Source organism: Lissotriton helveticus, chromosome 10, assembly GCF_964261635.1.
Source record: "Lissotriton helveticus chromosome 10, aLisHel1.1, whole genome shotgun sequence".
In the NCBI taxonomy this organism is placed as follows: Eukaryota; Metazoa; Chordata; class Amphibia; order Caudata; family Salamandridae; genus Lissotriton; species Lissotriton helveticus.
The window spans coordinates 187,427,212-187,454,256 of record NC_136071.1 but is presented as its reverse complement, the minus strand read 5'-3'; the positions used below and the strand labels follow the sequence as shown (position 1 = coordinate 187,454,256).

At 44.3% G+C, this 27,045-nt stretch overlaps 1 protein-coding gene across 1 annotated transcript in view; it reads right to left on the bottom strand.

Annotated features, from left to right (window-relative positions):
* Positions 1 to 27,045, bottom strand: part of DNAH3 (dynein axonemal heavy chain 3) — a 660,573-nt gene that overhangs the window by 593,961 nt on the left and 39,567 nt on the right. Inside the window, exons 3-4 of the mRNA XM_078665068.1 lie at positions 1,717 to 1,939; positions 1,024 to 1,093 (exon numbers count right to left, since the gene is read on the bottom strand). Coding sequence (XP_078521194.1) covers positions 1,024 to 1,093; positions 1,717 to 1,939 — 293 coding nt within the window. The remainder of the gene's footprint in view (positions 1 to 1,023; positions 1,094 to 1,716; positions 1,940 to 27,045) is intronic.

The window sequence follows — 27,045 nt, the reverse complement described above, 5'->3', positions numbered from 1 at the left end:
GGGCAGTGAAAACTACAACATGCTCCTCTCGCCATGGGAGATGGTGAGAGAAACATTGCCTTTTGTATTTTGAAAAAGAAAATCATGCTTTAGGCTCCGTCATGCTTGATGAAGTCATGCATCAAACTGCAGAAAACATTGCCAGGAACTGCTGCGATGGCAGTTTGTGGCAATGCTTTAGGAAATGAGTGCCAACCTGGCGATCATCTCAGTATTTTGTGGGTGGAGGTGAATGAATGTGAAAGTCCAATATTTATAAAGCGCAAACAATTACCCGAAGGTGTCAAGGCGCAGGGGGCCGTCTGGAAGTTTAAGCGAGCTATTGCCCAGAGTCACATGGCGCTGGGCTGATCTGCTGCCCGAGGGGCTCGAACCGTGAGCCCCCAGGTTCCGGAGTCAGTCGCCCTGGCCGCTGCGTAACACCTCTCCCACAAGGTGCACACAGGGCAACGGAGTAGATTACTCCATCGCCCTGACTGCCAAACCTCCGTCTGCCAATTTATAGATCCGCCCCTTACTCATCTTTCTTCATTTTTTGGGCCCTGTTCTCTGAAAGGGAACGATACACCTCTCTATCACAAGCTCAACAGCAACACTCAGCACAAGGAAAATAATATGATATTGATAAGTGTATCATACTTCCATTACTTTTGTTTTTGCTTAAATATTGATTTTATCTGGATGTTTTAATTGTTATAAAGTAGATTCCCATGCCTATGGACACATTATGCCACTCACACACAAGATCTAATGCATCTAACTACCCTATACACTGCATTGTAAAGCAACACACTAACAAGCTAGAGTTGCAGTTTGAGTAAAGAAATATTTCAGATCAGCATACTGGTGCGTATAGTACATAATGGGAAGATTTAGCTGGTACAGTGTTGGAAAATTCTATGCATGGTCTAAAGAGCCAGACATGTGTTTAAAATGTATGAATATGGTGACTGTTGAATGCAAATATGCTTTTTTTCCTATAACATGTCATAATTGGTATGTTATTTGCAATAAGAAACTTACCTAGCCTTGTCAGGTTTACTTCTCGGTGAAAGTTTAGGTCTCTTTTGGGAAACAGAAGATTCTTTAAAAGCTGTAAAAATGAGTTAAGGATATGTCTGAATCTAACTGAATAGATGAAAACTCTATAAAAAGTACCCCTAACACTAAGCAATTGGGTTGGGGAAGGAACATGCAGTGATTGTGCAAGTTATTCCTATGGCTCTTATGATCTAAAATGCCACTGCCTGCGTCCATTCAGGCATTCCTCTGACAGGGCTATACATCAGGTCCAGCAAGACATACTGATGATATTGTGGGCTGAAAACAGAAGTGATGTCAGTCAGTCGAAAGTGCCTTGACTGGGCTTTGATTATGTCTGTGGATAAACCATGGTTATATGTGGTTTATACATGATGAACCAGGGATAACTATGGTTTATCTTTGTATTATTTGACTGTGTAATTGATTGTGGCATAGATGATGGAGGACTAACATTAATGCAGGAAACATCCACCTTCCTTGAATGTCAATTGATGTGCAGTAAGTTCAAGTTATCCCTATAACTATTTCTGTGTCACCCAAAGGATGACCAGTGTTCATTGTTCGGAACTACATCAGAAAATTTATCTCAAATAGCTATACCATGTATGATCACATTGAATGGGTGTACAACAGCCTTAGGAAGCTCTAGCAATTCTGATTAAGAAAGGATACGTGACCTTGCTCTCTGCCTTGGTGAGCCCAACGAGCTTCTGGGACTAACAGGTGGCATCTTCTTTTGTAGTTCTCCTAGTTTCAGATTGCGTGCAGTTGGTGTATAGTTGTTAGCTATAGAATCACTTGGACCTCGATGATATCGCTGTTCTTTAAAAGGGGCAGCTAAAGTCCATGATGCGAGTTGCATCATAGGAGGGCGGAAGCTGTGCTTAAGGACAATCTGAAATTAAAATACAAATCATGACTTAAAATGAGAAGATCATTGAAGAGATCATACATACTATACAAAACAGGTTTTGATGATGATGGAAATTGCTGAAGAAAACAAAGTGGAATTCGTTCAAATCTTTTTTTAAGTTTACTTTCAAATGGGGTGGAATTGCTACTAACATTCCAGGCAAGACATCTTCTATGGTACAGCTACTCACCTGGACCATCTTTGTCTTTATTTTATGTATATGGTTTTTACATGAAGTAATTCGTAGAGAACTGACCAATCCCTGGGAGCCTCTGGAGCACTTTAATTAGTCATGCGGTATATGTATCAAGGTGTGCAGATCACAGGTGTATGGACAGATGTTTTACAGAAAGTGATGGAGTACACTCACACTTTACATAATTACTGAGGACAGTAATAATAGTGCAACAGCTACATATACACAGGGTAGACCAGGATATAGTCCGAGTGTAGGAGGTGTGCAGTCCAGTGGGAAGTGATAGGCAGGCATGATGAGGGAAGATACCTGCTTTGAGGATCTCCAGTACCTGCAGGTTCCTAGAAATGGTGCGTCTTTCAGCCAAATAGTCGGTGCGGATTGCCTGGTAGATTAAGCATAGTGATTAGTAGACTATGCACCATGCTTAATGTGATGTTTGCAGTCAGTGAGAGGAAGTCAGTAAAGTTCTTTAAGAACTTGGGTCATGTGGTAAAATTTGCATTGTCTAGTGACCAGGTAAACAGTAACATGGAGGACATTCTTTACCTACCCTTTGAAGTATAAACATGAATCTGTGAAAAAATACAGGGACTTGGCAATTCAGTGAGGGAGGTTGTGAAGCTATCAAGCAGCATGGAACTGACACATTTTTTAATTAGGGTCACAGCGTGTCCCAATTTGTTAGATTGTACATAAATGTAGGGGGGTTAATTGTAATTTAAGGTAAAATGTGGACATCCAGATTTAAATATTATCTAAGTACTAACTTAGGCGCAAAGGATTCGTTGCAGGTAGAATAATAAGATAGATGCAGGCAAGCATCTGAAAGTTCAAGCCAGGCTCAAGCCTGAAGCCTGGATCTGGCTCAGCTTGAGGTCTCGTTGGAAACTTGAGCCCATAATGAGCTGAGCTAACATATGGCATCTGCCTGCCCACCATGCTCTATTCTCACACACAAAGAGATAAAAACAAAGCATTAACATTTGAGGTTAAAAAAAGAGAGACAAATAGATAACCATTTAGTGGCTGATTTGTACAAAGTGAAACCAGAAAACCTGCACCAGAAGGCAGGAGTCAACTTTACCAGTAATTAACAGGGTGGCACAGAAAACTTTAACCTCATTGTATTAACACTGCATCAATGCTTGTTGGAGCCAGTGATGGTCAAGGTGGTCTTGCAGTGGAGTTGCAGTGCAGCAGTTCTTTTGAGGACCTTACCCCAGAATCAAAGGTGGTAATGGGCCTATGGTTATTAAGAACACCTGGCTATTTGAGTGATTATTTGAGGAGGGAGGATATGATGGGTTGTCAGAGATATCTGTGCAGGCAGAAGCATGAATGGTTTTCAGGCTAGGAGTAAAGCCAATTAAGAAAGATATTTAATGAGAGTGGAGGGCAGTATTTTGCTTTTGGGGGTGATGACCAAGACATCAGTGGAGAAGAACTGAAAGTAAAGTAAGATGGAATGTTTAATGGACAACCATGGTGTAGTGTTACACATGGAGTTATATGGTTGTTAAAAAAAATTCTAGTTGATTTTTCACTGCAGTGGGAAATGGTGGGTGAAGGCAGGGGATTTAACTAATTAACTATGCTTTTCTTTCTTGAAAAGGGCTTTAATTTGATTGTCAGCTGTAGAAATGTTTTTGGTTTAAAAAGTGGAATTTCATTGTGGTGACTTTGCAGGCAGTACAAGCTGCTTTGATGCTAGGAGTCTTCGAGAGGTGGTGTACTGCTGTGTCTTTTAAGGTTTTCTGATTGCAGGCTTGGCAGATTTAAGATATTGTGAATACCAAGAGACAATGGATTTTGATGTTACCTTTTTCGTGCAGAAGGTGTGAGTGGGGGTTCTATAAGCTGAATTAGGATTTTGAATGTGAGCACCAATGTTAGCTCCTCGCTTGGGGAGGAGAGAAGCTATAATCTGCTGTTGGAAATAAAAGGAGGAGCCCTTGAATGATCAAGAAGTTGATGGCTTAAGTTATCATGTATGTCATGTGAAAGGATGATACACGTTAGTCAGTTAGTCAGGTGGAAAGTGTTCAAGAAAAGAGAGGGAGGGAGATATAGATAGGATATGGGCCAGGTTACACCAAAATAGTGGGTGTTTGCTGAAATATTGAAGGCGATGTTAAGTGAGGCAGAGGACAACTCCCTAAGGGAGCTTCTCATGGTTTTGGTTTATTATGAGTTCGGAAATTTGAAGTCACAACAAGTGGGGTGGAAGGAATTGCACACATTTTCCACAAAGATTTTTCCTGAGCCAGGGCACAGATGAGATTAAATGGGGCAGGAATGAAAAGGAGGGGAGTGTTAAACATATGGAGAGGTTATTTTAATCTTAGCTCTTAACAAAGGCATATCATTTACAACTCTGAGAAAGATACCTTGATTAGTTCCTACAAATTGTGGAGAGAATAAGACATGTGACTCCAATCACATAACACACCTGGTCTATAGACGAAGTTGTGGGATCATCTTTGTAACAATTAAGGAGAAGAAGGGAGAGGTGTATTCCTTCATACAGGTGGCCTACACATAAGAAGGGCACCCCTTTGGTTGGATACCATTCATAGATGGCATAAGGCCATCCCTCTTCCCCTTTCTCCTTTTCCGACATTCTCTCTCCTGATGTCAACTTGCGAGTGAGAGAAAATAGAGGGAAAAAAGCAGCCTCCTTGAAATTAATAGGAGGATTTACTGCTCCTACCCACTAGGCACGTTGCCAGATATTATCAGCTTAGGCCTAACAATATTTGTGTATGAAAAAAGAATATGCCCCAATAAAGACATCATGAGATCCTGGGGAGGCTTCACTGACCACACAGTGCCCCTTTTTAAGTGATCTTTCCATCTCTAGCTTGTGTCACCATTATCCATGCCTTTTTGGAAAAACAGGGGACCCCTACTAATAATGCGTTCGCTACACGCAGGGAATAGTAATCATTTGAGAAAAGGGAACTGTAGCAAACAGATTATGTCTTATAAGCAAATTTCCTATAAGGTGGACTTCTGTATCGACACAATGTACACAACAACATGAAAAAGCAGACAATAGCTAACTAATTTTTATAAAAATATATTCTGTTTATTTTGTTTTTCTTAATTTGCCTTCATTTAAATATATTTGGTATCATTTTAAACTCAATGTAATCAACAACAAATAAAGAAAAACCATACAGAAAAAAACTTAAATCAATATCAAATGACAAGTTGGTTTACGGGCTACTGAAGTTGCCATTATCCATGCCAACACTCCTGGTTTAGGAGAAGTACTCATCATTATTTAAGGTAAAATTGTGTTATTTTTAGCTTTTTCTTCTTGAAACCTCTTCCACTCCATTCCACATTAATGTCCAAATTCATTTCTCCAAATTTTTCACTTTATCACCCTCTTAGGTGTTCCCCAAAAATTGCTACCTATGGTCACTATGCACGTTGTGGGACAAGAAGAAAAAGCCAACAGCAAACTCCTAGAGACTGCAAAAAGCTTCTCCTGACCACATGCCCCACAATACGCTCCATACAAACAGTTGAACAAGTATAGCCACCCTCATTGTTTGGAAGGAAACGTTTGGCTGAATATCATATTGGCATATTGCACATTTCCTAGGCTGGTCATATCCCTTTCCCTGGATCTTTGAGCAGTAGAAGGGGAGCCATCAGTGGTGTGCCTTCTTTTTTTTAAAGGAATCCTGTTTAAAAGCAGTCCCAGACATGGAGGTCTGCTGAGCACAGCAGGCCACCATACCTGGGAGTGCCAGCCATTCCCAATGGGGTCGCAAATTGGGAATGCCTCATTAATATGCATGAGGCATGCAATTTGCGACCCTATTGGGAATCGTAATCAGTGTCGCAGACACTGTTGTACATACCAATTTGCCACTCGTAATTAGCAAGTCGCTATTGTGACGCAATTTGCAAGTTCAAATTCCTTGGTCGTACATCTGGCCCCAGATCCTGTAGGCATGGAAATGTTAAAATAGATGAATTGAAGGCAAGCCTTAGCAACTGAGCTCATAAGAGCGTAGGAACATTAAGGAGGCAAAACCCCCAGTTTACACCAATAAACAAAGCTTCATTCTATACCCTGGAGGGACAGTTGCCTGAAATCGAATCGAAAATGAATAGGAGAGACAGTGAGCAAAGTGGTATAGCTGTGACACACCAGAGTGATATATAAAGAAAAGCATGCAAGCCAGTCATAAGGACAGATGGGTTCATCACAGCAGCAGGGGTAACAAATGAGAAAAGCAGAGGGTGCTACATAACCACAAAGGTAGTGTGGTAGGCATGAATATGGAATATGCATTAGGCAGTTCAGGTCTCCAGTTAATCGCTAGAGTACAGGATGGGACCAGTGGAAATGAGAATCTACGTGCTACAGAAGCATATTCATATGGTAAATCAAGGAGGGCAATGTAAGCTGAAGGAAGGGTAACTGTGATAGAAGACACCCTGAAGGAATGAAGGAGCAACTAGATGATCTAAACAGTTAATCCAGGTACCTGGCAGAGAAGGTGGTAAAGGCAGAAAGAAGATCCAGGGGAAACAATTTCTGAATGATAGAAGAGGGAGGAAGGTATCAGCTTAAAGATATACCCGGAAAACTGGTTGAATTATGTTTCGAGGCAGGTCAAGTCTTTACAGGGAAGAGAGCTCACAGAGTACTTGGATAAAAGCCCCTAGCAGGTGCTCCCTGATGTATATTGCAATGAAACCCATCAACTACTGAATCTATTTTGCTGAATTAAAAAAAGAGAGCAGGATAAAATATAATTATACTCTAGTAGCAATACGCAAATTTTCCCAAGAGACAAGCAGGTAGTGCAGAAAATCGCTAACCAATTGACATCTACTGGTAAAATATATGGTGATACACCCATCCAAATGAAGGTGATGCACAACGGACCGAAAAGGTACTAGAGGAGCAGGGCGTGTAAGAGATACTCCAGGATGGATGAGGCAAGGTGACTGTAAATGGGCATCAAGAGGATAAAGTTGAAGATACATCTGAAGCAAATGAAGAATGAGGGGAGCATCGCTAATTTTTGCTAGGATGATCTAGCACGAGAACAACAAGATACTGTGAAAACTAAGGCCTGTTTACAAGTTTGGTGGATGGGTTAGTCTATCACAAACGTGACGGATATCCCGTCTGCCGTATTATGATTTCCATTATAGCAAATGCAATACAATGGAACTACTAATACAGCAGGTGGTATCTCCGTCACATTTGTTAAGGAGTAAACTGTTCGCCAAACTCGTAATCAGGCCCTAGGAATTTTTCTGACTCTTATTAATGATAAAATTAGAATTTATGATAAGGAGTCAGAAAATGTTACATGCAGAAAGTGACCCTACAATTGAATGGTCAAACTGGGAAAACATGAAGAAATATGACCAGTAACAAAATAAAATGTGTAAAGCCAGGTTGGAGATAAAAAATGTTACTGCCTCACCACGAACAATAGTAAGAATAAGCAGTAAATTTCAAAACAAGAAACCCTCACAAAGCCATATACTAATCGAGAAACACTGGTGGCTAGATTTGGAGAAGGAGTGACCTGAGGCGTAGTAGGATGGTCCCCCTAGGTAAAAGGAAGGAAGGAATTTTGTGGGAATGCAAATTTAACAGTCATCATGGAAGGGAAGGATGAGGTGGGAATGAGGGAGGACAAAAAGTTGGTTTGAAGTTCTGGCAGAGGAGAATATACCTATGAGTAAGGGTATACAAATACTCTGAAAGTGATGAGGGGAGAGCATTACCAAGAACAATGTGATGATACGGTGGGATGAGTAAACATTAGTCTGGAAGGTGATAGGTGTGCAGTAGACCTGGGGCAAGTTAGACAACTTATCACCTCTTTTAAGGGTGTGCAATGCAACAAGATTCGAAGTTCAAAAACTCTCACTTCCAGGCACTCGGTCTGAGGCAGGGACTGAGTCCCTGCCTCTCTCTGAACTTCCAGTCTTAGAGTTTGAAGGTGTTACCTAGTTCTTTGCATATCCCCTTTTCCAACTGAATTTTATTCTCCTTGTGAAGCCTCTTTCATCTCCTTACACTCATGTCCAGGGTTTAGCTGCAGCCACCCAGAACAATGGTGGAGTAACTAACCAGAACTGAAATATCTCTTCTATGGTCAAAGGGGAATGTTCTGTGGTGACCAAAGACTCTCTTACACAGCTTTAGAGTCATCCCAAGGAGTTGAAGTTGAAGTTGAAATTTATTGTATTTGCATTGTTAATTAAAATTCTTAAAAACATAATTGTTTAAAACCATTAAGAAGAAGCAAGAAGTAAGAAATTCATTACAGTTTAAAAAGATAATTCAATAAAACTGGTTAAGGTTTTTTTCCACTAACTGCTGGAAAGTACTGATCCCCGTTTTATCTTGCTCTTGTCCAGTTCAGCCATATACTGTGTTTGCCACGTGGACTCTACTTACACAAAGTTCTCCCCCTAGTGCTAAATGGACATATTTAATAAGATGCCATTAAGTCCTATTGTCCATCTGCTAATCAGCCTGGCTCTATAGACCTTGTATAGCATTTTCCACCATTGTTGGCGTTCTCTGTTCGACCACCGTCAGAAATTTCACAAGTCTGCAATTTAGTTTGGTGTTTGACGGCTTCAGGCAGGCGAGCACCGCTTGCCTTCTGGTGCAAATCCCTTTTTGCTTGAATTGATCTTTAAGGAGCAGTTGTCGTGCTTGGTGCAGCTCTTCACATAAACAGATTACACGAAGGATGTCACCATTGTTGGAGTTGCATAGCCTGCAGGCCTCATTTCCGTCTTTCCTCAACCATGGTAGTAGGTGCCCTGTACATGGAAGAATCCCTAGTCTGTACTTTAGAAAGTTCATTTTTGTGGCTTTGGGGTAACCCTGGTTAAAGTATATTTGTGGAGTTAGTGATTTGTAGGAATTTAGGGTCATCCATGCATGAGATCTTTTTGAGAATGATGCCTTGTCCTCCAATAAGGAGAGTGATTTTACATTTTTCCAAACTAGTGTTTTGAAATTGCTGTGACCAAGTTGTACGTCCAAAAGCTCTGAGAGTTTAGTGACTTCCAGGGCTAGCTGAAGGTAATTTCTTGCCTCAGACACATCCCTGCGTTGTATTTCGCGCCATAGCACAGAGTTTAGTGTATTTGTAGTAGCGCTTCTTAGTTTGTGCCAACAGATGATATATGCCCCGTACCTGGCTAAGACTTGTTTTTACAGGCCGAACTCCAGTCTTATTTGAGCCGGACATGTATAAAGCGGAAGGTAGAACATTGTTCTATAGGCTTTAACCTGTGTACTATCCCAGTCTTTAGAATCTCTTCCCCGCATTGCCTCACTACCGTAGTTAATCGAGGAAAGCAGTTTGGCCTGAATTGCCTTAAAAAATGGGTCATGGTCGGACCCATCAGTTGGGTTGCCAGGTTTTTATTGTCAAAGCGATCAATAAGCCTCTCCTTCTTATTTCCTGCTTCTGGTGCACAAAAGATCCTACTTTATCAATGTGACTCCCAGATGTCTGTACTCACAAGCTGGGTCAATTTTTGTGCCACCAAGAAACTAAATCTTCTGTTGTCTTTTGTTGTTATTTATTGACATTGTTCGTGTCTTGCTGAGGTTTATTTGTAAGTTATTTTCTGTGATGTATTTCTGCATTTCAGTCAGTAGTCGTTGAAGTCCAATGTAGATATGACTGAGTAGCACTACTTTGTCTGCATACATAAGGTTGGTCGTGGTTTTCCCACCTACCCTCGGTGAGTGGGAGTTGCAGGCATCGAGCACTTTTGGTAAGTCCGCCATCAAAAGATTAAACAAGGTTGGCGCAAGCACGCACCCTTATTTCAATCCTTTAGTAGTTGGTACTTTTGAGGACAGGTGAGTGCCACTTCCTGGTTTCACCTGCACCCAGGTGTCCATGTGAAGGAGCATCAGCATGTTTAGGGTCGACTGTGGTAGGCCCCATTGTGTCAGTTTCCCCCATAGTCTGCCTCTCTCGATATTATCAAATGCGGCGCTGAAATCGATGTAACACAGATGTAAAGGAATCTTGGATGATTTTGCTGCATCGGTTATTAAAGAGATGGCGAGAATGTTTGTTGACGTTCCAGTCATTTTTTGAAAACCTGTCTAATTCAGCGGTATTATCAGGTTTGACTCAGCCCAAAGCGTAAGCTCCTCTAGTAGGGTACCTGCAAAGTATTTAGCCTCATTATCAATAAGGACTACTAGGCGGTAGTTGTTTGGGTCAGCCTTATCTCCTTTTTTGTAAATTGGAACAATCGTTGAACCCCTCCAGGATTCAGGAATTATGTTTAATGACCTGATTTCCAAGAATAAAGGTTGCATGATGTCCGCCCACTCTTTGTCCTTTGCTTTATAAAGGGCAGGTGGAATGCAATTTGGTCCCACGGCACCTTCTTTCCTACCTTTAGCTATCTGTTTTTTGATTAAGTCTAACTGCTGGCACCTCGATGTCTCTCAAAGATTGGCATTTATGCCAGAATAGGCCGGATCCCGTGTCTCTGGCGTGCACGTTTCCCGTTTTCTCTCTGGAATCCTGCTAGTCCCCATTTGGACTCCTAGATGTTCTGTGTGGTCATTAAAATGGCTGGAGAGCTATTTTATCCAGATCTCTTCAGAGATGTGAGACCCTATTTTTTTGTATTGCAGACGCATGATCCCATTTACTGTTTCCCAACAGCGGGCACTGTTGTTACTGTTTATGTCGTATAAGAGTTTAGCCAAAACTTCGTTTTCAACATCTCTCTTGATGTTCCATTTTAGTCGTTTGAGCGCTGCCCTTTGATGTTTTAAAAATACTCGTAAGCTGATGTTTGAGGGGCTTTTCTCAACTTGCGTAGAGTCGAGTTTACTGATCTTTTAAGTTCCCTTAATTGTGCTCCCTGTTCTTTCTTTAAATTATTTTGCTACCCTCTTTACAAAGGTTGTCTTTTGAGAGGGAAGTATCTGCAAGCTTTTTTAGCAGTATAGCAGTAAAGTGAGCCCAATAGATAATGTGGCCGGCTGTAGTCGATTCTTGGATATCAAAAAGTTGAAGTGCAGCTTCGGCCTGGAAGTTTGTATCGTGCATTTGATCCTTATTTGATTCAAGGAGTGGATCGTCCCCATAGTAGTACTTGCCTAATTAAGGTCGCCATATTTGCTATTATATAAAATTCCAGGGGGCAATGATCGCTGTCACCCATATCGCCCATTCTGAACCCAGAGATGTGTAGGAACAGCGCGAGGCTTGCGAAGGTGTAGTCCAGAATGGAGCTCGTTGTAGTGGAGTAAAAAGAATTAACTGGAGGAGAGTCAGACGGAAATCTTCCATTCAGTGCCCGAAGGTTTTGGTGTTCTAGGTCATTGAGAAAGCGACTATTGCGACGTTTTTTCCTGTCTAGTAGGACGCTTTGTGGTGGTATATTGTAAATTCCGTTTAAAGCCAGTACCTCCTCCCCTTCTGCCGAACCAATAAGATCTTGATTTAGGTCCCCTATCAGAGGGAAGACAAGATACTGATTGTTGCAGGGACAGAGATGGTAAAAATATTGTAAACCTAGGAATATTTTTTGAGATCTGGTACCCGACTTATTAGATTTAGAAATGGTTACTCTCTGAGTTGTTTCAATTGGCATCTGGCTAGTCTTGGTAGTGAGGATTTTGTGATTGGGCTTTGTGTTAATTTGCAGAGTTGTTCTCCTGTATCTCCTTCAACCTTCCCATACGGACCACCAAAAAGTCAGTGAACAGGCACCAAATGCTGGGTATATTTTATGGCACGGAGTGAAAAGGAGCAAGGAAAGCAGTGGGCCTGCAGAGGAAAAATGCCCTCGTCTTGTATCCTTTCAAATCCTCAGATACTTCTGCTAATATGCTTTGACTTTGGCTTACTGTACAGACAAATAGATACATTTGTGCATCTAGCCTCCTAGACATAGTTGGACATCCTGCACCACTGCATTTAGTTTTATTTATGCAAATTTGCCCTCTCATTCAAACGTGTGGCACAGGTACAAAGGTACCACTAGAGGGTAGTTGGTATAAAGTCTAAGTGGGACATCAGCTGCTTACCTCGTCACTTCTGCTGTAACAATATATGCATGTGGAATTGGTCTCTAGCTGACTTAGGACCAGAAGGGGATGGTGCAAGCAAGTACATCAGCAATGGAATTGCATTGTAGGGGTTTCATTACAGCATATTTTGATGTCTCCCAAGTGAGCTCATGCTTTTTGTCTAATGGGGAATAATAAGTCAGTGCACCTATTTTTAGACTACAGCATCCAGTTTCTTTGCACCTCCTTGATTACAGCACAAATAGGAGGTCAGCATTGTAGGCGGAGCTTCTTTTTAGCACAGCTGTATGCCTTAAAATTGCTTTTTTTTAAATCATGGAGCACAGATGCCTCTGTGCCCTTAATTGTTGAAGAAATATTTGGATTCTGGTAACTGCAGAAAAGTAACCCTTGCGCTGAAGATTAGCTATGGGACTTAGGCATTATTTGCAGTTCAGCACTAAAATAATCTGCTCTGGGGGAGTGGCCTGGGATTTCAAGATGGCAGTCACTCCGTAATGAAGCTCCTGCAGCTCTGAAGCATTCTGTGACAACCTTGACCCTAGAGACGGCTCACAAAATCAAACCACTCTGGCGGGGGTTGACAGACGTCTCTTATCCTCTTGGCGGCATGCCTGGGGTTCTACGGTACAGAGATCATTGGCCTGTTGGTGCAATGCCATCGAAAAGGAGTTCTTGTTCTGCTGTGCGGCGGGCCGGGCCTTCGGCTCTCTGCTCCGGCCCACTGGGGGGGGCTGCGGATCACCACTAATCGACAGATCCGGTCTAAGCAATGCGGGCTCTGGACCTGAGGAGAGACTAGTGAGGGAGTGCTACTCCTCTCAATTCAAAGGCAAGTGAGAGGAAGGCGCTGTGACCCCGCCACCTGCCAGCGCTTGTGTGCCTTGTGTCGGCATCCCTGGGTGGCAGGTGCCTCCCCCCATGGGCTGCGGTACAGGGAGCCCAAGAGACATGCTATTGTCACCACCTGCCTTATTCTCTTCCCCCCTCCTTCCCAATTGTACAGGGGGCCAGTTATGCCCCACAATGGGGTCTGCAGTGGGGGTTGGTGGCCCTGGGAGCGTGTATCTGCTTGCTAGCTAAAGCAGCAAGTTAGGGCATTGAATATTCATTAAATGCTGATCTTCACAATTCAATTCAATTCCATTCATAACATTTGTAAAGCGCACTACCTACCCATGAGGGTCTCAAGGCGTTGGGGGGGGGGGGGGGGGGCTGCTACTGGTCGAAGAGCCAGGTCTTGAGGAGTCTTCTGAAGGCCAGCGGGTCATGGGTCTGCCGAAGGTCGGTGGGGAGCGTGTTCCAGGTTTTGGCGGCGAGGTAGGAGAAGGATATGCCGCCGCCGGTGGTTTCTCGGATGCGTGGCACTGTGGCGAGGGCGAGGGTGGCGGAGCGGAGGCTACGGGTGGGGGTGTAGAAGCTGAGTCGGTCGTTGAGATATTTCGGACCGGCGTTGTGTATGACCTTGTGTGCGTGGATGAGGAGTTTGAAGGTGATCCTCTTGTCGACGGGGAGCCAGTGTAGGCCTCTTAGGTGGGGTGCCATGTGGCTGCGTCGGAGGACATCGAGGATCAGTCGTGCTGAGGCGTTCTGGATGCGTTGCAGCCGTCTTAGGAGCTTGGTTGTTGTTCCTGCATAGAGAGTGTTCCCTTAGTCCAGTCTGCTGGTGACAAGCTCCTGGGTGACGGTTTTCCTTGTGTCGGAGGGGATCCATTTGAAGATCCTGCAGAGCGTGCAGAGGGTTTTCAAGCAGGACGTGGAGACGGCGTTGACTTGCTTGGTCATCGAGAGGGCGGAGTCGAGGATGATCCCTAGTTGCGTGCATGGTCAGTGGGTTCTGGGGCTGTTCTTAACGATATAGGCCACCATGAGTCGTCCCAGGCTGATGGGGTGGGGCCGAGGATGAGGACCTCTGTTTTGTCTGAGTTCAGCTTCAGCCTGCTGTCCTTCATCCATTCAGCGACGGCCTTTATGCCTCTGTGGAGGTTGTCTTTGGCGGTATGGGGGTCTTCCATGAGGGATATGATCAGCTGGGTGTCATCGGCGTAGGAGATGATGTTGAGGCTGTGTTGTCATGCGACGTGGGCAAGTGGAGCAATGTAGATATTGAACAGCGTCGGGCTGACGGAGGATCCCTGTGGAACGCCGCAGATGATCTTGATGGTCTTGGAGTGGAAGGGTGGGAGGAGGACGCTCTGGGTTCTGCCGGAGAGGAAGGATGTTGTCCAGGCCAGGGCCTTCTCTTGGATTCCGGTGTCGTGGAGGCGTGCAGTTAGGGTGCAGTGGCAGACCGTGTCGAAGGCTGCTGATAGGTCCAGGAGGAGACACTTTAAAAGTGATATATGACTCCTGTATTCGTTTTCTGATTCCCTGGAGGAGGCCTATGAGTGGGCAGCAAGGAGGAATCTCCTGTCGTGACACCAACCAGTGGCATCCTCGCCTGGCGGACTAGGGCCACTGCCAGGCCGCCCTCTCCTGGAGGCCGACCCCCAAAGCTGGGGGCGCTGCACTCGCTCCTCGACACTCCTGATTATGGAACTGGTAGCACTACACCCGAAGCCCCCAAGTGCCTGATTGGGACAACAATTTTCTGGAGGCCTACATCTTCCTGCTTTCAATGTTCCTGCTTTCAATGATCCTAATGGGTATGGGGAGATGTTTGCTGGGGATAGCTCGTGATTTACGTGGCTATATCCTTTGTCGACCTGTGCCCCCTCCCATGAGGGCTCAGAAAATGGTCTCCTTGACTAGTCAGAGAGACCACTAAACACACCCCTATCTGTTATGTTGTTTTTTCGGTTGGCTACAAAAGTGCACTGGGGCTTCAGTTGCTTCTGGGGGAAGTATGGGATGGGGGCAAGAGGGTTTTACTTCAGGGGTTTGAGTTCTTGTTTAACTGTTTTTGATTTTTACCTGTGGCATGTGCACTCACACCTACACCTCCACTACTCAGCCCCATATCCCTATTCACCTAGCCTCCGTTCAAGGTTGTCTACATGCGCACTCCTTGCCCTTTAGGGACAGGGCCTCTGCAGAACCACAAGCCCCTCCGGTCCTCCCTATTACTGATATTTCTTTTCTCTCCTGGTATATCAACAGACTCCTCTGCAGAACTAAGCGGATGGCCATCCTTTGGTATGCCAAGCTGGAGGCACTGGCTGTTCTTATGCTTCAGTAGACTCTCCACTTGAGAACCTGGTGTGCACTCTTGGACCGCTATGGCTATGAGAGAGTTTATCATGCTGGCTTCGCTCGAGGCTCGAGAGGAGTAGCCATCCTCCTGAGGAAAACCTTCTGCCTGGTGATCAAAAAAACTTATCTAGACCCTCTAGGCAAATATATGGGCTTGGAGGGGCAGCTGGAGGGAACACAACTTAACATTCTCAATCTTCATGTGCCGCCACAGACACCACAAGGTGCAATTGAAGCGCTTTGCCTGGTACTGATGGGTTTCCCTCCAGGGCAACACGGTTATTGCAGGGGGTTTTAACATTCTTCCTGTGGTGCACTTAGATACAACAGTGGAGCCAACGCCCCGCAGAACACACTCCACAAAATTGCTCCAGGCTTGGACTGAGACTTGGGCCTCTGCGATGCATGGAGGATTTGGCACCCTTGGGTTAGGGAACACACCCACGTTTCCACCCCCCACATGACTCTTTTCTGTATGGATCTGTTCCTCCTACCAGCCCAAGATGGTTTGTGCACCACTAGCATAAATACCCTTTCCTGCAGTATCTTCGACTATTTGCCCATCCACCGCTGCCTAGGTTACCTCTCTGCGGCTAGATAGCCGATGTGGCGCCTTAATGCCTAGTATCTGACAGACCCAGAGTGAATGACTTTCCTAGCCTCAGAAATCGGGGCTTAATACGAACATAACTTAGGCACGGTTGCCTCGGTGGCCACACTGTGGGAGGTTGAGAAGGCAACTATTAGAGGCCTAATGAAGGCCTACATCTGCGGTAAAGAACGGGTGCGGCAGAGCTAAACTCTCCACCTCGAGATGCAAATCCTTGCTCCCAAGAGACAGTAGGCCTTTCACCCGGCCTCAAACATTCTCCGCCAATTGGCGCTGAACAAATGCTTCCTTCGCCAGCTTGCACTAGATGAGGCATGCCAATGCTGGAGGGCAACTACCCAACAGGTGTATGAACATGGGGATGGTAACCATCTCTACAGGCTAGCAAGCTCAGAGCTAAAGTCAGGGAGGAATTATTACTGAAATAGTTGGTGACACAGGACAGTGACTAACCTCAGCAGTAAATATTGCAGAGATGTTTGCACATCATTACTGCTCCTTGAATGCCCGTGCCCCCAAACCTCTACGGAGTGGTTAAACCCGATCCTTTCTGACATGCCATTACCCATCCTTGTGGGTGCCCAGCAGGCTGAATTCGAAGCCCTGCTGACCCTGGAGAAGGTTAGTGATGGCCTCTCTGGCTTGAATACTGGAAAAATGCTGGGTCCGGTGGGTTCCCTGTGGAATTTTACTAGAAGTTTCATGATTTGCTGACTCCCCACCTTCACAGCCTATGTTCAGAGGCGATGGCCCGGAGAAGAATTCCACCAGAATGTGACCTGGCCGCGATAGTTCTTCATAAATTGGGGAGACTACATGATCAATGCTCCGCCTACAGACCAATATTGTCAATCAATACAAAGATGAAACTCTACTCTACGATTTTTGCCCACCAGCTTGTCATGGTACGTCCTACAGTGGTTCACGCAGACCAGTGCAGCTTTCTGTCATCTCGTGGCACCCACCGCTGTGTCTGATGCTTACACATGGACCTGGCCTTCGTACACGAGCTTTCAGGTCCAGGAGGGCTGACTTGGTAAATTTTGAAAGTGCATTTGACACCATCAACTGGACGTACTTAGATGGAGTGCTGTTCAAAATGGGATTTGGCCTGTTTTACACCTTGCATTCTTGGCGTAGTTTCCCCTCACCTTTTGCCTTCCGACCTCCTGTTTTTGCTGACTTTGTTTTTGCAGGTAACCAGTGCTAAAGTGTGTGTGCTTTATGGCTCAAATGCGGTAACATTGGCTTATCTACATTTGGTATATTTAATTTACTTACAAGTCCTTAGTAAAGTGCCCTGCATGGGCCCAGAGCCTGTGAATTAAATGCTACTAGTGGGCCTGCAGCACTGATTGTGCGACAACTTAAATACCCATTTAAACAGGTCTCAGGCCTACCATTATAGAGCCTGTGTGCGCAGTTTAAACTGCAATGACGACCAGACAAGTTTAACTTTTTGCCAGGCCCAAACCTTTTAAATACATATAAGTCACCCCCAGGTAGACATTCCAGAGGGCAGCGTGCAATACATTTAAAAAGTAGGACATGAACTTTTAAGTTTTACATGTCCTGGTATTGAAAAACTATTTAACCATTTTTCACTACTGCAAGGCCTGCCTCTCCCATAGAACATTAGAGTTGCCTTATTACCGTTTATTAGGGTAATTTCCAAATGGGAAGATATGACCCCTTCAAGTTTGGTGTCTCTGGAATCACAATTTAAAATCCTAATTCAGGATGAAGTCGTATTTTAAATTGTAATTCTGAAAAAGCACTTTTAGAAAGTTGCAAAAAGAACAATTAATGGACAGAATTTTAAACAATGTCAAACATTCACCCCAGTACAGAGATAGGGGCCTAAATCCATCATTTGTTTGCTCCCCATGCCATTCCAATTTAAACCCAGTCATATGCAAATCAGTATTGACCCTGCTCCGCATGTGAACAGTCCAGCCCGAACTGCTAGGCAAGGTCCTCCCTGGACCGGAAACAAGCATCCTGGGACCGGTTTTGGGTTTCACCTCTCATCAGCCAGGCTAGCTTAACTCCAGTGGCTGGGAGAACACGGAACCCATGTCTGGGCATACCTGTCCCACTCAGGGTGACAAATGCAAAAAGAACAATTGATGGACAGACTGCTGAACGATGTCAAACATTCACCCCAGTACAGAGATCTGGGCAAAAATCCATTGTTAACCTTCAGCAGGACTAATCTGGGACTGTATTCGGGCCACGCTCCATTGCAGTCGGCTTAAACTTTTGGATTTTACCCATCTTGCGCGACCAGAAATCCCCGTTTGGCACTTTATGTTTTTAGGCACTATTTTACAGTTTATTGTTTAAAACTTCATAACTTCGGATCTACTGATTGGATTTTTGTCGTTTTTGGCTTGTTTTATATATTAAATTAAGCTCTATTTCCTAACCTGGTAAGGGATCTTTTTAAGTGGTCCCTTCACTGTCTGAAGTGTTGCACAAATATTCCACACATCGCCTTCAAGTTAAGATGACTGGTCTGTGCCAAGCCACCAATGGGTGCGCACAGGTTCATTTGGTGTTTACTGGTGCCCTGCCCTGGCTAAGGTTGTGGTAGCTGCTTGACCAAGGCTCACACCCCAGTAAACCAGAAACCCAAATTATAACAGCCTGCGTTTCCGACACTTCATAGGACTCTTTTAATCTCCCCAGCTGCCCAGATCTGTGTCAGTCAGGTGCTGTCGGAGCCCTCCCTATTCAAAGGGGACTGAGACTGGGGTGTCTCTGTCTCCCCTCCTCTTTGCTATGGAGATTGAGCCTCTGGCCTGCCTTGTCCGCTGTGACACCCAGCTCTGGGGCTGGAGCTGGGGGATTGGGCATGAAGTGCTGATTGCATTATATGCGGACAATATTCTCCTCTACCTTACTCACCCAAAGAGACCGGTCCACGAGCCCTTCAAATCCTTAGCTTATTTGGAAACGCTTCCGGCCTCTGACCCAACTGCTCCAAGCCCTTCATGATCCCTATGAATGAGGGCACGAAGGTGCACACCTGACAAATCACCATCCCTACAAAGCGGCTCAGTTCCCATCATCTGGGTCAGTTCCCATCATCTGGGAGTCTTCATAAGTATGCAGCCTGCTCTGACTTAGAAGCTGAATCTGAAACCATTGGTGGTGCATATGAAAGAGGACTTTCAACATTGGGAGACTCTTCCTCTACGGATTCTTGGGTGGGATGCTCTCTTTCAGATGAAGATCCTCCCCTGCTTCTTGTACAGCTTTTCAATGTCCCCTTCCCATTCCACCCAAGTGGTTCTGCAGCCTAACCACAGCCATACAAGCATTTTTGTGGGTGAACATTTGCCTATATATAGCCTTTAATAAATGCTGTCAGTCATCCTACGATGGGGGGCTGGCATGGGGAATATTAAGTTATGCTACTGGCCTGCCCATCTGTTGGTGATCAATGACTAGCTTAATGGGGGTAGGGAGACACCTCTTACAAGGCCAAGCTCTCGCTCTTGGGTTTGGACAGTATCTTACATGTTTTAGGGACCGATTCCAAAGGACCTCTCCCCTCCAGCCAGAGTGGTCCTCCATACGTGGAACAATGTGACTTGGATGATGGGTTGGAATGAGAGACCCACCCGGCTGATGCCGCTATGGAGAGGTACATGGTTCTGTTAGGCTGTCAGACTGAGGGGGTTGACAAAGTGGGATAGGACTGGGATATTGTAGATGAGAGTAGTCTGGCAGGGTTCAGCAATTAAATCCTTTCGGGATCTGTAATCAAACTTCTCCCCATCCAACACATAATTCCATACATATCTCCAACTGCAGCGTTAATTGTCTATGCACTCCACCATCTACAAGACTCACAGAATGCAGTTCTTTGAAAGCCAAGCTCCTACTAGACCCACTGGGAAAAAGTGGAATCTTCTAAATTTACAAATCATTGATCCTAATACACTGGACAGGTTTTCCCACCTTAAACTCAGGTAGGAGGGAGGATGGTCAACGTTGATGATACGGATTGGAAAAATGCCTAAATGGCCTGCACACTTAACTATTTCATCACGGATCTGCGCGATACAACTGAACCACCTCTATACCAATTATTACACTCCCCGCAGGCTCTGGCATGAGGCCAACCATCCATCCCACAGCTATCACTGATGTGCATTCCCAGAGACCGTCTTCTTTCCTGTGTCGTGGCGTTGCCCGGTAATTACGCTTTATCTGTGATGCATCGAACGAAAGCTACTGGGATCCTTGTGGCCTACCTTGACATGACCCCCAGAGTGGCCATCCTGGTCAATTTGGGGAACACTCAAGCGGAACACACACTAGTAGGCCTAGCAACACTTTTGACAAAAAGAATTGGACACATAAACAACCACCCACACTCTCAGAGTGGAGGAGGGCAATAGACTGGTGGGACAAGCTGAAGGAGCCAACCTACAGAGCTATGGTATGTCTACAGAAGCATGTGAAGATTTGGAGGGCCTGGTGGGACTATTCAGTGCAGATGGGAGGGTGCGGGAACTTGTGATGGATTTATTTGGTCTTATTATCTGGTGGGGTGGTATGCTTTGCCACGGTGGACTGGGTTGGAAGAAGTGTCTTTGTGGGTTGCTTTACCATGCCATAAAATTCAATAAAGTTTGCTATAAAAAAATAATAACCTGCCCTCATATATTTGGAACAGAACTGGGATGATGTGGTTGGTAAAGATGCACCGCTAGATCATAGGACACTACGAGGAGGAGAAAAGGAGCATAGACTGCCCTCTGTGTGCATTTTATGTTAACTAACATACTGATCAGGTATAAACATGTACACCAGATTGTTACTTTTCCTATGCATTACTATAACTACATTTGGGGTCTATGCTTGTTTTAATTCAAGATAAGTACTACCCTTTCAACTCTACCCTTCAGACACCCTTCATTCACACAATCTGGTACAGACATCAATAGGCTCTGTCTGAGGTTTACTGAGATAACTGAGCTGTTGAAACTTTACCTAAACTAATTAGCTAATTACATGCCTGGTTCACTTGGCATCTACCCCTTATCTGTTACATGTCAGAACAGAGCTCATGAGCAGTAGGGCATTCCTCTGCTTCTCATCATACAGGGAGAAGGCAGTACATCTTTAATTCTTGCAGCCGGTTTGTGGTGGTATGTTTCCCCTCGCTTGCCTGTGTTGGCATCTCCAAAGTCACAGCCACTCAGCTGGGTGTTCCTCTGGTGTTATGGAGTTCTAGGTGCAGAAGGTGGTGAGCTGTGAATGAAGCTATGAAGAATGTTAAACATAGGGTTCTTCTTCCTTGGCCTGCCATTTCGGGGAAACACCATTCTTCTAAAAAAGTTGAACATGACTTATACTTATCCAAGAAGGACACCCTTCCATGCTCTTTGCTGCCTGAAGTTCCTAATCCAAAATCGTGTCCACCTCTGTCCTATAATAGAATTCCTGCCTACATCATATATAGATAGGTAGGTCATTATGTATAAGGAGACCTGGGCTAGAGCGATTAATCAAAACGCATTTGTTTCGGTGATGTTTCTTCTCATTCATTGCTTGCTCAGTTTCCTTCTAGTCCATGACTTCTGCCTTGTTGTTTTTATGCAGCAGGGTTCATATTGGATTCTTTCTGCTTAACTCTTTCTAAATCCTGATTTCAGGCTGTCCTTACAAAACTTTGTTTTTCTACATCCACTATAAACAAGAATTACCGTTACCAATATTGCCAATAAAGTGTTTTCCCTCCCTTTATGCCTTTTTTCACTTTACAGGAACCTTAGAGTGACCCTCTTAAGGAGACAGTTGACACCTTTCACATGTCTATCATTGTGCCGGGTGGCACTCTGGCTACTGAGAGGAGTTTCCCTTTCTTCTGGCATTTAAGAAGGAAACTAGAGAGATAGTCACTGCATTCAGTCCTTGACATTATCTGAGATTTTGAGCCTAATTAAGTAGACACATTTTAGGTCTGGGATATGCACAGCTTATACATAAATAATGCATGCAGTACTAATATATAGAAAGGGCTTTTTCTTAGCCATTGCTTGCTGAAATTGCCATTCATATTTTGGATCAGCCCACAAGACAGCATACTAAGAGAGACAATGGGGTTGGACAATGCGTTGGTTCCCTTTAGCCATTGTATTTTTGGAAATGCCATTCACATTAGATTAATGCAGTACCACTTACAATGAGTATGGGCATTTTGCCCAATAAATCATCATTCCCACATCAGCAATTGTCAAGTATAGGAATGCAAAGAAGTCTATTCTCAATCACAGCATAGAGCACCACAAAATTAAGCCCCTCTTCTTGGGAGCGGGGGAAAGAAGCACAGAGCACTCCATACAGAGCGCAACTGCACTTGTAGAAAAATAAATGTCATCACATCTTCCATATTAATCATCAGACTTCAGCACTAACTAAACAAGCTGTCCTGATCTTATCACGTGTGTAATTCCCGGATTAGGCTGCCAACACACCTGTCTTGCTACATGTATCCGATAATGCAATGTCACCATCATTTATTTGCATCTAATTTTATGTTGACCTGTAAAATGCAGTCATTAATTTCATGTGTGCACAAATCTTTTTATAGTTAGATGTAATAAATTAGGTGAACTATATGTTTTCATTAACTATAGTTAAAATATGTGCATCTTAGCATTGACATGAATGGGCCTAGGTGCCTGTCTTCATATTAAAGTAAAAGTTGTGTTTCTACTTGTTATGCACAACTTTCTTTCTCTTTCAGGAACCACAGTCACTGTGTTCTTGTTAAAAATGTTTTTCTTCGTTCGGTTACAGTTTGAAGATCAGAGTGTAGCAATGATTCTTAAGACTTGCATGGGATGGAAGCAGAGGAGGTAAATATTCCTTTGTGCTATATAGTGAAAGTCGCGAAGATGGAAGAAACTGGCATTGCATTATCCATGAGAAGGAGGTCAGCATCAAGTACAGTGGGAACACTGATTTCTGATTTGTGGGACCTGTAGAATGTATCTCTTAGATTTGATTTAATTCTTTAACTGAATGAACTGAGTTGGATAGTCTGAACACTTGTCTCTGTAGACATTTACAGGCGGACATCCTCTATTGCAGTGAGGACATGGGATTCACTGCGTACATTGCTAAGTTAGCATAAGTTATTATATGCTTGGCAGCCATGTTGCCGTTCTTGCACATGTTTCTACATGACTTTGTTTTCTCAAATCCTCTGCTTATGCCCGCTCACATAGGAACTGTCTGCCTTTCACGTTTCTTGCTGAACTCTGCAGTCTTCGTCTGCACAGAGTGTTCAAGGTCAGAAAACAATGTGCTCTGTTAATCTGCCTTGGTCTGTCCCACGCATGTTAGACATAATACTACCACAGCTGTACTAATGAAAATCGAGTGCTTTTAATATGGCATTGCAGGCATGTTAGACACTCGAATAAAACTTTTAAGAGGAGAAGAGCTGTGTTTGTCCGGATATGTAAATCGTTGCATCTAAACCTGGATGTATGGGGTCCCCCTGACAAAGCCCAGATGTCTTCTATAACTATCATAAATAAGTTCCTAGCACGGGAAGGGTGGCAAGGCTCATTAGGCCTTTTTTCTTACTAGCTTTATAAAAGGATATCCACGTTCATATTTTATGGAATTGTAACAATGCTCACTATATTGAGTTTATGCATTTTGCTGGTATTGGCTTGTGTACTGCATTATAGAGCACGTAAATTAAAATAAACATTTTAAACTATACTGTGTCTCTGATTACTTATGTTGTGGACAAGTGAGAGTGAGTAGTGTTCCCGCGATTACTGAGAGAGTTACATGTTCTATGATGTCTAATCATTGGTAGCTTCGCTGTAGTATGGAGAACAAAAGAGACACTATAGCTAGTCGGATTGGGGTTCCGAGCACTAAGGTGGCCGGTTGGTACACCACTGTACACCGAGGTCCTGGTTTCTTGTGCGTAGTTCTGTATATGTGCAGAATTCCTGCAACATGGCGGCCAACCTTTGGTCTGGCTCTTATCTGCGAGATGCTTGAGTAGTACTTGTGCTTGTCCACAATCCCCTCGCTTCTGTTTCCGGAAACAGATGTGACGGTGTTACCGCCTATATTGATGTTTTTATAGTTTTTTTTCAAGCTTGATGTTATTAAAAGGGGTTTTCTTCTCGTAGTAACCCTCTATTGCACTGCCTCGCATTAGGTTGTTATACGTTCTTCTTCATGGCTGAAGTAGATACTCCAGCGCACAGTTGCACAGCACTCGGTCGACATTTGACCGTGTATGGAGTGCCAGATGCGACTGTCGATCTTATCTTTGTGGTGGAAGCTGATCCGACACAAATTGTGCTTGTCCACAATCCCTTCGCTTCTGTTTCCAGAAACAGATGTGACGGTGTTACCGCCTTTATTGATGTTTTATAGGTTTTTTCAAGCATGATGTTATTAAAAGGTGTTTTCTTTTCATAGTTACCCTCTATTGCGCTGCCTCGCATTAGGTTGTTATTCGTTCTTCTTCTTCATGGCTGAAGTAGCTATTCCAGAGCATAGTCGGGGAGCACTCCGTTGACATTTGACTGAATATGGACTGCCAGACGCGGGTGTCGATCTTATCTTAGTGGTGGAAGCTGATCCAACACAACACTATGAAGTGTTTTATTTGTGGGTCACTTTACCGGCAGTGAATAGAGACGATGATTTGTTCCATACTTACACTGCTTCGGCTCTTCCTCACAATTATTGACCCTATACAAATCTTGGAGTTCCGCTCACGGCATGGCAACACCTTATTTGATTTAATGGGGCCTTCCCGAACCCAGTGACTCCGATCCATTTGGGCCCTTTATCTATCGATGGGGCCACTTGGCCGGTTTTGGCTGGGTACAGTTCGAGTGAATGAACTCCGCGTGATGCACACCTCTTTAGTACGGGTGCATAGAGCTGTTGTACATTACGTTATGCGCAACGTCCAGGTGGGACCACCTGGGGTTGCTGCACAACCAGCTGGACCTGGCAGAGTGGCTATTAGTCCTGTTATGGTTAATTCGGTAATGGGAAAGCGTCCTCAAAATAAGGATGATTTACCTTATTGGCTTGCTGAAAATGTTGACCAGCTGGAGGCTGTATTTCCAAATACCTCTCCTGTGGAAAAACACAGGATATTGAGAAATAGTTTGCAGAAAGACTTAATTCCCAAGTTAACCGATTATAGCAATTGGGGAAAGGTGTTCACGGCAGTATATGCGAAATGTTTCGGCACTCCCACAATGACCCTACTCCCCTCTGTGATTAAGCGGGTTCAAGATGAGCATGGCCCAGAAGTGGCTGGTGAATTGAGGATGAGATTGTTCGGGGTGTTTGACGTAGTTGCTGATCTGATCCTTGCTAATGTTAAGGGAGATACAGTGAACTTTCAAGTAGCTAATGCTTTGACTCTAGTCCCAGAGCCAGACAGGCCACGCGAACTGCCGAAAATGATTGCCCAGGCTTATAAGACCATTGGACGCAATAGGTTGGGTGAGAAGCCTTTTGCTAAAACACCAGCTCAATCGCAAACACAACAAAAGTCTCAGTCTGAGAAAGACGAGCATCCATCCTTTAATAAAATGAATTGGAGAACTAAGAAACAGGGAAAGCAACAACAGAAACAGGGGTCATGTGCCGCGTCACCGACACCCGAGTCCTCTGAGCGCACTTATGATTTGCGCGATCACGCGAGAATTAGGTCCCCTGACAGGTTTCAGGTACCTGATCAGCGTACTCCTCGTTCTTCACAGGAAACATCAGGCTTGCAGGCCAATGGAGGTGAACGCCAGGAGCGCGGCAGAGGTTGAGGTGCCCCACAAGGACATGAGCAACTTCGTCAGCCTGACGGAAAAGGGAAACAAGACGATTTTTCTCGTCAGCAGTTTCAGAAGAAGAAAGTTGCTGCATTAACAGCTAGATATGGCACAGATGGTGAGGACCTGACTCCAGAATTTACTTGGGTAGTAACACTGCTCAACAGCGCAGCGGAAGATATCATAGTGCGGCAGGCACTGCGTCAATTTCTAGAGGCGACAGCAACTGACACTTTCATTACAGTTGAAACAGCTGACACTCGAGTGGCTCCCCCTGAAAGACTATATGAAATTGTTCTTCTGAGTGAAGGTGACATACAGCGTTTTATTGAAGGGATTTTTTGGGAAAATCTGACATCTTCTTACGACATATTGTTGGAAGAGGCAGATTGGCCCGCCATTTGTTCTTGCTGCTCCTAAAGGGGGGGAGGTGATACTTTCTAGTTTTTCACGTAATGTCCCAAGGAGCATGCAACATTTTTTGCGGAAGAGTGGGCTCTGGTGCTTGCACTGGCTCTGTACCGTACGCATGTGGGCTGGGATAAAGATTCACCGCCCCATGAGATACCATTGCTGAATATGCCTCAGCCACAACCCCAATATCCCCTCCGGCGGGAAGTGAAAGGTCCAGTTTCTAAGATTCTGCCACAGTTAGAGTATCAAGGAGTGATTGAGACATGTGTTTCACCAATGAACAACCCTCTTTTTACCGTTACCAAACCCGATGGGTCGTACCGCATAGTTTTAGATTACCGGCATTTGAACCTCATTGTCATACTTTTGAGGTACAGAATACCCATAGTTCAGCTCTTGTAGATAGTCTTGTTCGTAAAAAATATAAAACTACACTTGACATTTCTAATGGATTTTTCAGTCACAATCTGTCCTGGGCATGCAGTCAATTGACTGCATTTACTGCCGGTGGTAAACAAAAACAATTTAGGCATTTAGCTATGGGCTACAAAAACAGCCCCTGGGTTTTCGCCGCCCGTGTTGTCTCTTTGCTGGACATCATAGACCCAGATGCGTACTCGTAAGTTGATGATATTTATCTCACGGACGACGAATTATGTCCGCATCTCTGCCTAGTCAACCACATCATTGTTTTGTTTGCGGACTGCGGTTACAAATTTTACTTTACAAAATCACACATTGCAGAGT